The 17,696-nt window shown below is 38.0% G+C and overlaps 1 protein-coding gene across 1 annotated transcript in view; it reads left to right on the forward strand.

Moving 5' to 3' along the window:
• The first annotated feature begins 305 nt into the window (after positions 1-305).
• Positions 306-17,696, forward strand: part of LOC131696159 (uncharacterized) — a 35,624-nt gene continuing 18,233 nt past the window's right edge. The window contains exon 1 of the mRNA XM_058984700.1: positions 306-1,167. Coding sequence (XP_058840683.1) covers positions 968-1,167 — 200 coding nt within the window. The 5' untranslated portion in view covers positions 306-967. The remainder of the gene's footprint in view (positions 1,168-17,696) is intronic.

A 17,696-nucleotide genomic window follows, 5' to 3' on the forward strand; every position in this document is an offset into this window, starting at 1 on the left:
TTTTATAAAGGTGTCCAACTCAAATGGGCCTTTTCCCATCCTGACTGCCCATGTAGACCCTAAAGTCCGATGGACATAATAAAGAAATAAATAAATAAATAGCTGAGAAACAGCTGCGGGGATCCGAATTTACCAGCGGTTTGAATTAGACCCCTTCCCCTTATTTTATAAAATGAGCGCTGTTCCATTTAAAAATGACATTTACTCGGGCTTTCAATATTACGAGAGGCGGGCTTCTATTTCCCCGCCCATTGAACGATAAACATGACAGTGACAGTTCTCGCTGTCAAACTGTTGCTCTGTCTGCACTGCACTGCGAAGCAGAAAGTCGCGAATTTCGCAAAAAATGAAAACATCGGAACTGAAAACAGCGATCAATTTGCTTCCATCCGCCGTGCTTTCAACATCATTGTGAAACGTTTATGTACTCGGTGTCGTTTTCATTCGTGGCCATTGATTTTCCTTTCTCTAGTGCTGGTACCGTGGCTTCCCGAATGGGATCACAGTGGAAAAGAGTAGTGATGGGTGATGGCTCGAGGAGATGAAATTCCGTCGGTCTAAGTTTAGATTGTTTTCGCGTTGAGATCCCACAGAGACTCGAGCGATTGTTTCTATGCTTGCGATATAAAGGATATGTATGCAAATGGCACCGTGGAGAGTGATTGTGTGAGATTTCGTCACTCCGGTGGCAGCTTCTAGTTTTGCCTAATTTGATTGTGATTATGTTTAGTTACGTGTGTTACAATAGTAGCTGGAATATAATATTGTGTTTATTTGTGTTATCAAGGGCGTGTTACGTTTAGAGTGGCACGGTAATAGTTGTGGCAATAGTATGGGAAACCGATGTTTCCCAGCTGGTACCTAGCAGGTGTTGATGTTAATAATAGCATTGGAAGAAAAGCAATAAACCTCACAAACGTAAGGCGGTGAAGTAAAGGTGTACTTGATTTTCCTTTTCCTGCAGTACATGGAGAAAGTGGTGGAACGACTACGGGGAAAAATGTCACGCCGCATTAACCTAATCGGAGTGTGTGCCGTCAGCGGTCTGTGTATTTTGCTGCTGTTCGCAAGCCACCGGTTCACTTCGAACAGCTATGCAACCGAGTACTTCAAACCGCGGGAACGAAACGCCAATCTGCGGCTACTGAATGCACATAAATTTTATGGGTAAGTTGCAGATGAACACCGAAATGAAGTAGGTATATGTCGTGAGCAATAATTAGGAAAACCCGATACCACGAGAGAGTACAGAAATGAAAGTCCAGTGAAACTAGACGAAAATCTAAACTGGGTCATGATTGAAAGTGAATGGCTATACATGCCGTATTTTGTCGCAAGAATGGTAATTGCATTGCAAATTGTTAGGTTTGATTAAACCACTTGGGCTGATTATGTGCCCGGCTAACTTTTTTGCTAAGACTGTTGATATGTTGCAAAAGTTATAAGGTGTAGTTTAGAATGTTGATTTAAATTCAAGGTTTTTGAAAGCTGTTTTCAGCAAGTTGGTCTTTTGTAATAGAGTCCAACGAAAAATGCCCAATCAGGTTTATGATGAATACGGACCTGGGACTGCTGCAACTATGCTGTCTCTATCTACATGGGACTGACTTACTACTATAGGCAGTATAATAAAATAAAGCTCCAACCTCAGGAATCATAATGTTAAACCTCAAAAAGGCAAGGGGTTTCAGAGTCCCGGATAGTTACGGTTCACGAGTTTCAAAGAACTTGTAATTTAAAATGCAAATGATCGATTTTATCACTGATAAAACGACAAAAAAGGCTTTTGATTTCATAAGGTCTTAGGAGCGATGCTTCTTGAAGTTACAATTTTAGCTTCCCTTTTTGAGGGTTAAAGTTAACAAAATGATGAACAATCCTTCAAGCGACACTCGAATATCAGAATAATCCTTTAATCTTTTTTTTTAATTTCTGATGCGTTGAATATGAGTAGCATGATGGCTGATGTTTCTTGTTATCAACCAGTAAGTGCTAGTTGATTTAAAGAGATTTTAAAACAGCTAGGGATCACGGTTTTAATTAGTGGAGAGCGCGGGACTGCTGAACCAGCGGTAAGCTTTTTTCTCAATGGTTCAATTTTCATGGCTATTTAGTGCACAAACAAATGATTTAATCAATCCGAGGAGTACATGTGAATTCTGCCAGTTTGCGTCTGTTGCAAAAAAATACTCGCAGGTTTGGAAACCGCTTCGCTTGACTCATCGCGATCCGACATCACCATTTGTTTTCATTCATCTGATACATTACTTTGAGTTTAGAGATGATTATATCCTACATACTTTGAGGACGAAAAAATTGAACCTACAAATTCTAAGCGTAAGTACTAGTACTAGAAAATACCTGCCATACAAACATATGAAAGTGTTGGGACTAGGAATGACCACTATGACCTCTCAAAACTATATACCCGTTCCATCTAACTAACATCGTTCTTTATTTTTTTAAATTTTTTTACGGGGTCAAGCTCCGTAATTACCAGGGGGTATTTAGGTTTGTGACGAAATGCTACAATGGGGGAAAAGGGTGTTAAAAATCACTCAAAAATGCTACGTCATTTGTGGATGGTCACTTAGCACCTCTATTCATCTCACCCATTTGAGCACATTAGTTAGAGCAGTGTCTGCTATCTCAAATGGCAGGATGAATAAGGGAGCGTTGTACTCGACTTTTCGCTTCGCTTAAGCGCGAGCATTTTTTTATTTTCCAAGCCAGATTTTGTATGGTACTGCTTCTTAGCAATGAAGCAAAGCTGTTGACGTCTATATAAGCACAATCCGATCACTATAAGCCAAGTTATCGGCGAAATAATGTGACATCCTGACTCATGAGAATTATAAGGGCACGTCTACCCTATGTTACTGGATTTTCAAATAACTACAAATCGGCTTTTCGGAACCTTAAAATTCGGCTTAAAGTGTCATCAACCGTTTGACGCTATCGCAAATGCGTGTGAGGTTAGGTTATCGAAAGAGCTAACAAGAAAAAAAATGTGGGTGTAAAAATCATCAGGCTATGAGGTAATATCCTTAGTGGTTCACCTAACCCAGTGGTTGGTGTATCCCTACTCTCCCCTATTCAGCAGCACTGTTAAAATCATTTTGTAAATATTATGAACACTCTTGATTCGCAAAATGACCAATCAGGAGCTGGTTGAATAATGAGGTTAGAACTGGATCAAAGTAGCTCACGATTGTAGTATCTTCTCTTAGTGCTTGGCTACTGAGATTCGGTGGAGAGCCGTTTTTATGGAGAATTTTAGGTTGACAAAAACGGGGACATTAACAAAATCGATACATATTTTTCCGATTTTGTTTAATAAATCGAAGCTGTTAAAATATTCTTCTTTATTCTCTAGACATAGTCTCAAAACTTTTTGATGATTTAGTATTAATTTCTTCTTAATATTATTAAGGTTATTAAAAAAATATTTTCTTTCTTTTTTACATTTTTTTTGGTTTTTTAAGAAAAAATGCTAAAGTAGGATTTATTAGAATTTAGCTTGGTTCGTCTACTACAGCTCATCAAACGGTTTTTATAAGAGGCTGACAAAATTGGGTCCAAAAGCTGACAAACTCGGAAGTTGACAAAAAGCGGGTGCAGACAAAATCAGAGACTGACAAAACCGCCGCAACACGTTGGTGACAAGCGCCAATCTCTCGATTGAACGAGTTGTACTATCTTATGATGACAACAAACAAAAAAAACAGAAGTATCAAGCGCACTTTTTTTGAGTTTTCCTACTGGAGCTGTAGAGCTAGGTTCTCGGAAGGGCTCCCCGCCAGAATCACTTACTACAATTGCATACGAGACAGGCAATGTCGGCCACTAAAACACTGCTTATTGCCAATTGCAGTGGGCCGTGATTATGAAAGTGATATCCATTGCACGGTTCAGTACAGGCATTCGTACTGCTGTTTCAACCTATACAGTATCCTAACCTAGACGACAATTCCTTATTTAGGGCGGCAATGCTATATGCAGTGCCAAGTTGGGGGTAAGTTGCCATGCTACCTGAAAGAAATCGCTTCAAATGATTCAGAACAAAAGTCTGAAAATGATCTTGAAGCATCCTCCCTGGATCAGCACAAACGAGTTACACAGTCTCGCAAACAGAAACATTATAAATTATTACTAATAGTAGAGGACGGTGGGAGTTATGAACCATGGTGAGTTGTGAACACCGTCGATACCCGCTAAGTTATAAATTATAAAAATGTGGTAACTACCGTTAAATGTTTGTACTGTCATGAGGTCACTTGCTCATTGGCGAATGTTGCATTAACTCATGTTCGTAATCGTCCCGTGCCGCAACTGCGAATTCAGGTGGCTTGGTGCAAATCATGTTGTCACCTGCTCACAGCGAAACAGATCACTTTTCCATCTCACCATTAGTTTAAACATATTTTAAAATGTTTTCTATAGCCCTAATGAAAATAAACCAAAAAGAAATTCCATTTGCTATGGTTCTCAACTTCCCACCAAACTAAAAAATGCTTTTCATGCAAGGTGCCATATCTCAAACAAGATAACGATTATATTAAATTGCTTCAGCCTGTGGATTAGACTGCCCAGAAAAATAATGATTTTTTGAAAATCCAATCGGCCCACCATTGAAACGATTCCTTGTTGCGCCAGGAGTATTTGCACTAAATTTAAAGCAAATCGGACAAGTCTAGCTACCGGACCAACGCTCCTAAAGTTTGTATGGGATTTTTCGACAATTTACATGGAGAAAACCCACTAGTTCGCATTTTCGCTGCTAGGTGGCACTGTATACATTGTATTATCACTGTAATAAGAATAATAATTTAATTGTCTACAACTTTGTCGAAGACTGCTATTCAATCCGGCTTTGATAAAAGAAGTTATTAAACTTTCAGCGAAGTGATGTCTGAGTCAGTTTTGTATGGGTCCTAGCAGTGCACAGTCGAAGAAATCCGACCAAAAAGGCAATTAATTAGAAGCCACTGAAAAAGTATGACAATATATACACCAACAGTTGCGTAATTTAAAAAATTAAACGCAATCAAATTTGTTCACCGCACACACTAATGACCGGAGATAGGAGGCTTTGAAGATCCGGAATGTAATAGCCCAGACTAAAGACGTCAGTTACTACTGAAAGAATGGCTCTGAATGATCAGTTTATTCACAATCGGTTTCTTAGCCTACTTGATATATTTCTATACACTTCATCTCTTCCTTGTTTTCTTAGTGTTTTGAACTTCTATTATTTTAATTACATCTATATATTGAATAATCCTTCAAATAACTAGGCTTTTTGATTTGTCTTTTAGTTTCACGAAATCGTACTGGTCCTGTTTTAGCTCTGTCATCTTCTTGCATCTCTGGCTTCTCAAAAGGATTTGCAGATACTAGTTTCTTTGCATGATTTACATGCCTGTCCATCTCAGCTCCTGTTGCCATGTTTTTGACAGTCAATCTTGTTCCAGCTCTTTTCAATACCATATGAGGTTGTGGATTGAAATTGGTTGTTAATTTGTTTCTTTTGATCGTATTTTTAATAACTACTTGATCACCTACATCAATATTTGAATTTTTAGCCTTTCTCTTTAGATCTCTCGACATTTTTACTTTTTTTTCCCTTATTTTATCGATTATTATTCTTACCTTGAATTTAATATTTCAAATTATTAATTATTTAAAGAATTATAAAATAGTTATAACCTCATCCACAGTTTTCCGTTTTACTAACATAGGTGAAACCCACTCGGACGCTTCATTCACTCGTTCAATTATATCCTGGCTTTCTAATTCCTTTAATTTGAGTAGAGTGAGTTCTTCTAATGGTATAGGTATTCGCCGAATAGATTGTCTTACAGGTGGGAATGATTTGTTTATTTCATTCGATGCGTACATATCTAATATTAACTATTATTCATTATGTAAAATAGATAAAATTAAATTACTACCCTTTACTTTTAGTAGCAGGGAATGGTGTTTGAGAAACTACATGTAGAAACTTCACGATGCCTAGAGCTTCAGATGTTTTACCAGATAGTAGTGAACACTTTCCATCTTGAATAATGAACAATGTTGTATCACAACTTTTGTTTCCAAGCTTGATCTCTGCATCTATTTCTCCAAGCACTATCGACGGTTTGTTACTTCCATAAGCCCGAAAAATCTTGTTACTGCCCTTCCTAACATCAAACCCTGTAAATCCAACGCGTTTTATCATCTTCCAATTAGAGGTGTGCGCCGATGCATTTTTAATCGGCGGCGGCGTAAGCGAAATTTTTGGCCGGCGGCGGCGGCGTTGGCGGCGTCACGCCGTTGGACCCCATCGGCGGCGGCGCGCCGGCGTTTGTCGGCGTGACGAATATTGACGCCTATGTAACTAAAAAAATTCTTGACAGTACAATTCCTTTCCCAAATTTTCGGTTTCTATTGTAACAGACTTCACAGCACATACAAATAAACGTTACAGATTAAAGTAAATCTAAAAAAATCATCGCCCACGATGTACTAGCGACATCTGTTGAACACATTGCACAAAATGTAATTCTCGCAACCATATCAAATTTTTTTTTCAACTGAAGCTCGAATAGTGCCCACCCTGCTTGCCAAATGCAAGATAATAAATGAAACTATTTTTACAGTTGTAAAATTTGAAGAACGAAATAGAAAAATTGTCGATGTCGCATACTACGACTTCGCATGAAATAATGATTGCAATGGACAAATTTGAAGAATGCAGAGTAACGACTGTATTTCAATGACCAATAATAATTATTTATTGTTCTATATTTGGGAAATTAAGCAACGGTAAAACAGTTTTTGTTTTGTTTGAGGAAATTAATTGTTGTTGTCGTTTCATTTTTTTTTGTTTCTATTTAGTCATCTTTACCGTAAGCCCGGGGACAATTGACAGCTCCCATATATTGAATTCATGAGCAAATTTTGGGGTGATTTGGTGATGTCATGGCGGCTCGAATGGAGCAAAATTTGAAAAAGGAGCATCCCATTTATTATTTTCCATATCTGTGGAAAATAATCAATTTAAGCATTTCTACCATTTCTTTTTGCTGCTAGAATTCTGATAAAAACACAAATTCTATTCAAAACGAATTGTTAAGCTTGGTGGTGATGTACTTTCATTGGCCAAAATGTTTTTCATTTACATTTCTCGAGATGAAAAGCATCAATGATTTAATGTCACTTTTAATGATCGTGATAGGACACCTTTCAAGGTAGACCCATTACTTCATTTTCCAGGCTGGTGTTAACTTTTACTTCTTTCTATCTACAAAATCGCCACGATGATAAGGAATACGATTCCCTGGCACTACATTTTCTTACAACGTACGATCTGCTTCTATCTTGAGTGCGAAGTATGCTCGATGTGCTGGAATCATACAGATCTTCACCCTGACGAAAACTAAATATACAGTTACTATCAATCATAATCATTCCACGACTTAACGTGTTAGCTCCTGTTAGGTTGAAACTGATCACTAAACAAGTCTGATTGAAAATGGTTTGAGCGTTTTCGTAGCCTCTTCACCCCGCCAATTTCTCCTGCAGTTCCGGGTACCAACGAATTCTAATCCATTTCATACATTCGATACACCGAATCAATTAAATTACTAACATCCTGTTATGTGCTTACTCACCGATCGCCATCGTGTTGTAACTTAAGAAATGGTTGTGAACAACTTCCACCTTGGGCACTTCGACAAGAAGAAATTTCACATTTCCGGCCCATATTGTTTGTTTTGGTTTGCATGAGATTAAAAAGACCGTAACGTTTTCGGGTGGGTGCGGAAACTAATGGCGATTTCGCTTGAACCTGAAACTGAGTCAGGTTCTAACCCCAACTGCTGTCAGTTCTTACAATTTGACAGCAGTTGGGGTTAGGAACTGACTCAGTTTTGCCTCAAACAAAAACCACATAAGTAACGCATTTAGCTCTGTGTCAAAATCTCTTCACTAACGCCACCGATTTCTAATTGAAATCGACCGTTTTTTCTACGAATGATGAAAATTCATCTCGTGTTACGTCTTATTTGTCTGTGATACCGGGCTGGTGCAACTGACACTGAAAATCTTTCTTGAGTCGGGCTAGATCACAAGATGATAATTTATGAGACTAGAAATCTTACCCTCTGCATCGCCACATCTGTGCACCAGCGTCGCGAAAAGTCAAGATCACTTTGCTCAACTATTCTTCGAGAAAATTTTTTTAAAATAGGTCACGATTCAATCAAATATAAATAAACCTCGTATTGAAAATAATTTTTGTGTTTTCACAAAACTAGTTCACGCAAAAAAAGATGACATTATATTCAAATGTTTAGTAGGTGGTTGTGTCTGAATATGTTTAATCTTTTTATGATTCTAATTCATAACTCGATGAAACATTGATTTGTATTAACTTTATTGACTAAAACAGTCAAAAATTGAACGACGTGCAACGATTTTCGTAAATTCTCTTCGTGTTATCGTGATATTTTAGTCTTGAGCTTACCGTTGGATTTTTTACACAGAGTCACGTGTCTTATAGTTTTCTAAATTATTTCACGGACGGCTAGGTAATGTATTTTGCTCAGCGCAGTTTCATTTAATTCCGAACATTTCTCTGAATTTTAACAAAGGAATAACAGGGTTACAGGTCCTAGTACTGTCTTTGTATCTAATGCTCGTGCCTATGAGACTGGTTGCTAGTAGTTGTACACAATAGCTCACATAGAAATTTCAAAGCCAAAAAGCAGAGCGAATAATCCATGAATAATAGTCTGAGTTCCTTGTAATTGTTTACGTAAGTATAATAAGATTATGTGGAAAATTAATTACTTCATGAATTACATAATGAACAGTTTCACGAGCTCGACTGGTGAATCGTGTGTAGCATATTAGGAATTAAGAATCGGTTAAAAAATCAATGAATAATACACTGCGTTCCAGTGAAATTGATTACGTGCAAAGATTAGAATCAGGCACATAATCGTAAATTTCAGGCACATATATCTTCAAAGTGGAAGTTTTTTTTTATTTGTGGACCATTCACAATATATTATATGCTCACAATCATAACCAGTTGACGAAGCAAGAATGGATCTTTGAATTATATAACAAGTGTCGTGGTTTTCGAGAAAATATCAAGATTAATTTAATTTTGTAATCCAATTGACGACCACTAATACCAAATAATGATCAATATGTGATAAATCATGAATTAGTTAACGTCGTATATTCGGTTCATAGATTTGTGGATAAAATTATGACTCAACAATTTTAGAGTTCACGAATTGTCAGCGCGGGAAAAATGCATCGGCGGCGCGCCGCCGATCTACCGTTCGGCGTCGGCGTACGTTAAAAATTACCGGCGGCGGCGGCGTGGCGCGGCGGCGCACAGGTCTACTTCCAATCAGCCAAACTCAATACATCTTCATCTGCGCCTGTATCCACGATAAACTTTACCGAAACTCCACCTACATCAACCTCAATTGATCGTTTTCCCTCTAGATGGAACAGATCGAGAATTTAAACCTTTTCGGTAACATCGTCAACTTCTCGAATAACCCTTAAAACACCGGGACGACTTTGTTGCAAATTTCTCCAAGCACTATCGACGGTTTGTTACTTCCATAAGCCCGAAAAATCTTGTTACTGCCCTTCCTAACATCAAACCCTGTAAATCCAACGCGTTTTATCATCTTCCAATTAGAGGTGTGCGCCGATGCATTTTTAATCGGCGGCGGCGTAAGCGAAATTTTTGGCCGGCGGCGGCGGCGTTGGCGGCGTCACGCCGTTGGACCCCATCGGCGGCGGCGCGCCGGCGTTTGTCGGCGTGACGAATATTGACGCCTATGTAACTAAAAAAATTCTTGACAGTACAATTCCTTTCCCAAATTTTCGGTTTCTATTGTAACAGACTTCACAGCACATACAAATAAACGTTACAGATTAAAGTAAATCTAAAAAAATCATCGCCCACGATGTACTAGCGACATCTGTTGAACACATTGCACAAAATGTAATTCTCGCAACCATATCAAATTTTTTTTTCAACTGAAGCTCGAATAGTGCCCACCCTGCTTGCCAAATGCAAGATAATAAATGAAACTATTTTTACAGTTGTAAAATTTGAAGAACGAAATAGAAAAATTGTCGATGTCGCATACTACGACTTCGCATGAAATAATGATTGCAATGGACAAATTTGAAGAATGCAGAGTAACGACTGTATTTCAATGACCAATAATAATTATTTATTGTTCTATATTTGGGAAATTAAGCAACGGTAAAACAGTTTTTGTTTTGTTTGAGGAAATTAATTGTTGTTGTCGTTTCATTTTTTTTTGTTTCTATTTAGTCATCTTTACCGTAAGCCCGGGGACAATTGACAGCTCCCATATATTGAATTCATGAGCAAATTTTGGGGTGATTTGGTGATGTCATGGCGGCTCGAATGGAGCAAAATTTGAAAAAGGAGCATCCCATTTATTATTTTCCATATCTGTGGAAAATAATCAATTTAAGCATTTCTACCATTTCTTTTTGCTGCTAGAATTCTGATAAAAACACAAATTCTATTCAAAACGAATTGTTAAGCTTGGTGGTGATGTACTTTCATTGGCCAAAATGTTTTTCATTTACATTTCTCGAGATGAAAAGCATCAATGATTTAATGTCACTTTTAATGATCGTGATAGGACACCTTTCAAGGTAGACCCATTACTTCATTTTCCAGGCTGGTGTTAACTTTTACTTCTTTCTATCTACAAAATCGCCACGATGATAAGGAATACGATTCCCTGGCACTACATTTTCTTACAACGTACGATCTGCTTCTATCTTGAGTGCGAAGTATGCTCGATGTGCTGGAATCATACAGATCTTCACCCTGACGAAAACTAAATATACAGTTACTATCAATCATAATCATTCCACGACTTAACGTGTTAGCTCCTGTTAGGTTGAAACTGATCACTAAACAAGTCTGATTGAAAATGGTTTGAGCGTTTTCGTAGCCTCTTCACCCCGCCAATTTCTCCTGCAGTTCCGGGTACCAACGAATTCTAATCCATTTCATACATTCGATACACCGAATCAATTAAATTACTAACATCCTGTTATGTGCTTACTCACCGATCGCCATCGTGTTGTAACTTAAGAAATGGTTGTGAACAACTTCCACCTTGGGCACTTCGACAAGAAGAAATTTCACATTTCCGGCCCATATTGTTTGTTTTGGTTTGCATGAGATTAAAAAGACCGTAACGTTTTCGGGTGGGTGCGGAAACTAATGGCGATTTCGCTTGAACCTGAAACTGAGTCAGGTTCTAACCCCAACTGCTGTCAGTTCTTACAATTTGACAGCAGTTGGGGTTAGGAACTGACTCAGTTTTGCCTCAAACAAAAACCACATAAGTAACGCATTTAGCTCTGTGTCAAAATCTCTTCACTAACGCCACCGATTTCTAATTGAAATCGACCGTTTTTTCTACGAATGATGAAAATTCATCTCGTGTTACGTCTTATTTGTCTGTGATACCGGGCTGGTGCAACTGACACTGAAAATCTTTCTTGAGTCGGGCTAGATCACAAGATGATAATTTATGAGACTAGAAATCTTACCCTCTGCATCGCCACATCTGTGCACCAGCGTCGCGAAAAGTCAAGATCACTTTGCTCAACTATTCTTCGAGAAAATTTTTTTAAAATAGGTCACGATTCAATCAAATATAAATAAACCTCGTATTGAAAATAATTTTTGTGTTTTCACAAAACTAGTTCACGCAAAAAAAGATGACATTATATTCAAATGTTTAGTAGGTGGTTGTGTCTGAATATGTTTAATCTTTTTATGATTCTAATTCATAACTCGATGAAACATTGATTTGTATTAACTTTATTGACTAAAACAGTCAAAAATTGAACGACGTGCAACGATTTTCGTAAATTCTCTTCGTGTTATCGTGATATTTTAGTCTTGAGCTTACCGTTGGATTTTTTACACAGAGTCACGTGTCTTATAGTTTTCTAAATTATTTCACGGACGGCTAGGTAATGTATTTTGCTCAGCGCAGTTTCATTTAATTCCGAACATTTCTCTGAATTTTAACAAAGGAATAACAGGGTTACAGGTCCTAGTACTGTCTTTGTATCTAATGCTCGTGCCTATGAGACTGGTTGCTAGTAGTTGTACACAATAGCTCACATAGAAATTTCAAAGCCAAAAAGCAGAGCGAATAATCCATGAATAATAGTCTGAGTTCCTTGTAATTGTTTACGTAAGTATAATAAGATTATGTGGAAAATTAATTACTTCATGAATTACATAATGAACAGTTTCACGAGCTCGACTGGTGAATCGTGTGTAGCATATTAGGAATTAAGAATCGGTTAAAAAATCAATGAATAATACACTGCGTTCCAGTGAAATTGATTACGTGCAAAGATTAGAATCAGGCACATAATCGTAAATTTCAGGCACATATATCTTCAAAGTGGAAGTTTTTTTTTATTTGTGGACCATTCACAATATATTATATGCTCACAATCATAACCAGTTGACGAAGCAAGAATGGATCTTTGAATTATATAACAAGTGTCGTGGTTTTCGAGAAAATATCAAGATTAATTTAATTTTGTAATCCAATTGACGACCACTAATACCAAATAATGATCAATATGTGATAAATCATGAATTAGTTAACGTCGTATATTCGGTTCATAGATTTGTGGATAAAATTATGACTCAACAATTTTAGAGTTCACGAATTGTCAGCGCGGGAAAAATGCATCGGCGGCGCGCCGCCGATCTACCGTTCGGCGTCAGCGTACGTTAAAAATTACCGGCGGCGGCGGCGGCGTGGCGCGGCGGCGCACAGGTCTACTTCCAATCAGCCAAACTCAATACATCTTCATCTGCGCCTGTATCCACGATAAACTTTACCGAAACTCCACCTACATCAACCTCAATTGATCGTTTTCCCTCTAGATGGAACAGATCGAGAATTTAAACCTTTTCGGTAACATCGTCAACTTCTCGAATAACCCTTAAAACACCGGGACGACTTTGTTGCAAATTTTTGGTTATATCTTTTGATCCAGTGAATCAATTTTCAATATAAAAACGGTTATATTTAGGGGAATAGTTGCACTATCAAATGAATATGAAGGGATAGGGATGCAGTTGGCCAATCCGGAGAGATTACCGGAAATGTACTATACACCTCGTAATTTCAAAACGAATCCTTATCTGATTTTGATGTTTAGAAATGAAAACGTGTGAAATCTGATTTTTTTTTCTTTTGTGACCATACAGGAATACTTTCTGTGCTACAAAAGTCATTGTCGATTACCTTGCTGGATGTCATGTGACCGAAAACACTGGTGTCCGGTTCCGGAGAACCAATTCGGATTTAGAGGTCATTACCATCATGCGACACATCAAATCACACTTTCTCGACGAAATAAGACTGATGAAAGAGCAAAGATGACATTTTGGACGCATATGGCCATTTTCACTTCAGTCCCGGAACTCCGGTGTCCGGTTCCAAGAACCAATTCGGATTTTGAGGTCATGCGATACATTGAATGACTTTCTCGACGAAATAAGTCAAGTGGAAACAGCAAAGATGCCATTTTGGACACAGATGTTCATCGCAGCATCTGTTCCCGAGCTCTTGTGTTTGATTCCGGAGATGTCCAGATTTAGAAGACATTTATGTCAAGTAACATTTTCTCGCTAATAGGAAGGTCAACCAGGACCAGCGAAAATTTAGGGGTAATTCGTTTCAAGCAACACATCAATTCACACGAGATCAAAGTTAAAATTTTACATGTCAACTCCCCACAGGCGCAGCACTTCTGTGTAGTTCGGCATAATTCCTTTCTCCTTGTTGCTTCTTCTTCTACATGATGCTCAATGAAATGTTCTACGTCATTTACTAAATCCATTGGTATATGTCCAAAGGAAAGCCGTTCACGCATGTATGGAATTGCGAGTTGTTCTGCAAGTATCCTCAAGTATTCTGAACGATTCCCCCAACCAGTGAAAAGTTCAGTAAACATGAGGTAGCTGTTCAGAGTTGCAATATCTACCATTTCCATTACAATTTTTTTACTCCAAACTCTACTTCTCCTTTGTACTGTGTACTTTCGAGTAAGCTGGTCTCCTAAATCTACTCCCGTTTTTGTTTTATTGTAGTGCTTCACTACAAGCGTTTTTTCTGTTGAAGCAGCTGGTTCCGGAAATTGTTTGGAGGTCAGTAGTACTACTGGCGTCTTACCTTTTTTTCTGATGGTAAGAAACTAGTCTACTTCCCTCATTCCATTCCTCTAAAAAAGAGCCGGGTTCACGATCTTTGACAGACAGGAAATCTTGAGGGATCCACGGCTTGTTGGATCTTACAGTTCCTACATATCTGGTATGTAGGTCTAGCAGTTGCTTTACTAGTTGTATATTAGTGAAAAGATTGTCAGCTGTAATTTCTCTCCACTGTCCTGTAAACGGTCCCGCAAGCTCCAGAACTACACGCATAAGCCTGTCCTCTCTCGGGTGTTTTGTTGATTTTTCCAGAATAGACCTGAAAGTTCGAAACATATCCCGAGAGCGTTGCGCAAACCCATATTTTAATTCCATATCGGCCAGGTTTAGCTTTGAAATAAATTTTAAAGGGACATCGACATGGATATGTAAATATCAAATTCAATAAAAACAATATAAAGTAATTTGGATCATACCTCTGAAAAGGCAAAATCGTTCGTCAACAGTTAGCGAAACTGAAGGAATGTAATTTTTCCGGCATCGTTCTGAAAATATGTCAAGTAGACATCGCACAGGCTCCAGTTTATCGCCTGAAACAGACATTCTCTCTGAACGAGTTCTGATGTCGTCAAATCGCCAGCATACATATATGTTGTGAAATCTATTCCTGGACATTGCAATCCGATAAAAGTCAACACGCCATTTTATAAGATGTCCACATTTCATTGATGTTCAAGTGGTTTTGCTTATTTCTTCCAGCAGCAATAAGAACTGCTATGAAGCTCCGCAATTCGGATACGGTGACAGGCTTCCATTTTTTATTCTTTTTTCCGAATAAGTGTAGCCGTAGATGTTCGTGCACTGAACCATCAGTTCGAAAATTTCATTGGTAAAAAAACACGAAAAAGCTTCACAAGGTGTTGTTATATTTCGGCACTGCTTTGAAACCCCGTAATTTTGTTGAAATTTACCAAATGCTATTCGAGTTGATGTATCTGCAGAATTCCAGACAGTACCATCTTTTCCATAGTAGGATTTTATCGAAGGTTTCACTGTCGAAGGTCTAGAAACGCATATCGAATAACTAATACAGAGAAGTTGAAGAATATTACAGCGCTCACCCTGCTCCGCATTCTAAATCGATATCAGATTCGATGTCAGAAATCGTATGGTCACTTGTGCAGTCGTCATCTTCAGACGAAAGATCAAAACTCACATCACTACTGGTGTCGTTGTCACTCATTTTTTGTTTACGAAAAGCTTGTCGAAATATTTCGATTCAAATTTGAAATATAAAATAACTCCCAACGATATAAACGATGCGCAACAGCTGATGTACATGCTAAAACGAAAATAATCATAATGTATGCACAATGCATCAACCCAACATTGGAGTTTTACCCAGAATTCAAAATAAATAAAGGTAAACATTACAATTCTGAGTTGGTGCATTGAAATATACTTCGCATCATGTAAATCAGCTGATGTGCATCCTTTTTATTCCCTATGCGGTGTCACTTGAAAGGCGGTGATTAGAACACATCGGAAATGTATGATAAACACCATTTTAAAATCCAAATAGACGACTTTCGGTTACTAGAAAATAAACAGAACCATCATCAATGTGGGTGTAATTCCCGAAATCGTGATGGAAATGATAGATATTGCAACTCTGAATAGCTATATCACTTATACAGAACATTTCACCGGTTGAGGAAATCGTTCAGAATATTTGAGTATACTTTCAGAACAACTGGAAATTTCATACTTGCGCGTACGGCTTTTCTTTGGACATATACCAATGGATTTAGCAAATGACATAGCACATTTCATTGAGCAGCACGTAGAAGAAGAAGCAACAAGGAGAAAGGATTTATGTCAAAAGTGTCATGTACAAAACATATAAAAGTAGAGGAATTTGTCCTGTGCAAATAAAGCCACAAAAATAATAACCTTTCAATAGCACGTGTCACGACGAGTGAGTTCAGGAGATCCAGTTCTAAATGTTCGAAACAGTAGATACAGAACACTAGGTTAGGATTGTCGCTGGTCTTCCTAATGTTTCCACCTTGGAGAATGTTTGTTTTTTTTTAAATTATAGAGGTTTTAACCTTTGGGTCATTCGCCTCTTTGTCGGGTTAGAGAAATCTCTTTAGAAAAATCTCTAACCCTATGTGCGGGGTTGGGATTTGAACCCAGGTGATCTGCGTACAAGGCAATTGATTTACCAACTACGCTATCTCCACCCCCCCCAGAATGTTTGTTTTGCTTTCGGTTTATATATGTCAAGGTACCGAAAGTCTCTCTAGTAAAAGTCTTTGGTACGTGAATTTTTGGTACACGCAGAAAAAGATGGCCTGCTAGTTTTCACAAACCGTTTAGTTGAACTTCAAATTCGTAAAATGCAGAGTTTGCCCATTTTTCATCTCTGTCTCTATTATTTCCTCCGATTAATTTTTCGACTGTTATTGTAATGAAATGAAAAAGTTTTCATGTACCGCACAAGGAAATGAAAATTTATCAAAATTCAGTACAGGTTTAGACAGTCTGTGCATTCAAATTAGTGAAAATATATCAGCCAAGAATGGCCATTGTATTGATGGCTAAAAGAAACAAAAAAGATTAGTCGGAATTACCCCTAAATCTACACTAGTCCTCTTTGACCTTCCGATTATCGAGAAAATATTACACTTCCGGTGAAAATTTCAACGTGTCGACATGTTGGTTTTCACCGAGTGCTAGATAATTCGCTTTTTTCACCTTGATTGGGCGAATTACTCGTGCTGTGGTGGACCAAGTTTGTGGCGCTGCGAGTTTATCGTCGGTTAGTCACAAAAAGTAGTCCATTGGACTATAAACGAAAATTAACTGGCAATATAGCTTTATACGCTGTGCCATTTTGGGCTTTGTTTCACAAACAAGCCAAACAGAAGCGAAGAAGAAGAAGAAGAGAAAATATTACTTGACATAAATGTCTTCTAAATGTGGACAACTCCTCCGAAATCGAACACAAGATCTCGGTAACAGATACTGCAATGACCATCTGTGTCCAAAATGGCATCTTTGCTGTTTCCACTTGACTTATTTCGTCAAGAAAGTGTGATTCAATGTGTCGCATGATGGTAATGACCTCTGAATCCGAATTGGTTCTCCGGAACCGGACACCGGAGTTCCGGGACTGAAGTGAAAATGGCCATATGCGTCAAAAATGTCATTTTGGCTCTTTCAACAGTCTTATTTCGTCGAGAAAGTGTTATTTGATGTGTCGCATGATGGTAATTACCTCTAAATCCGAATTGGTTCTCCAGAACCGGACACCGGTGTTTTCGGTCACATGACATCCAGCAAGGTAATCGACAATGACTTTTGTAGCACAGAAAGCATTCCTGTATGGTCACAAAAGAAATAAATTCAGATTTCACACGTTTTCATT

Source organism: Topomyia yanbarensis, unplaced genomic scaffold, assembly GCF_030247195.1.
Source record: "Topomyia yanbarensis strain Yona2022 unplaced genomic scaffold, ASM3024719v1 HiC_scaffold_80, whole genome shotgun sequence".
NCBI lineage: Eukaryota > Metazoa > Arthropoda > Insecta > Diptera > Culicidae > Topomyia > Topomyia yanbarensis.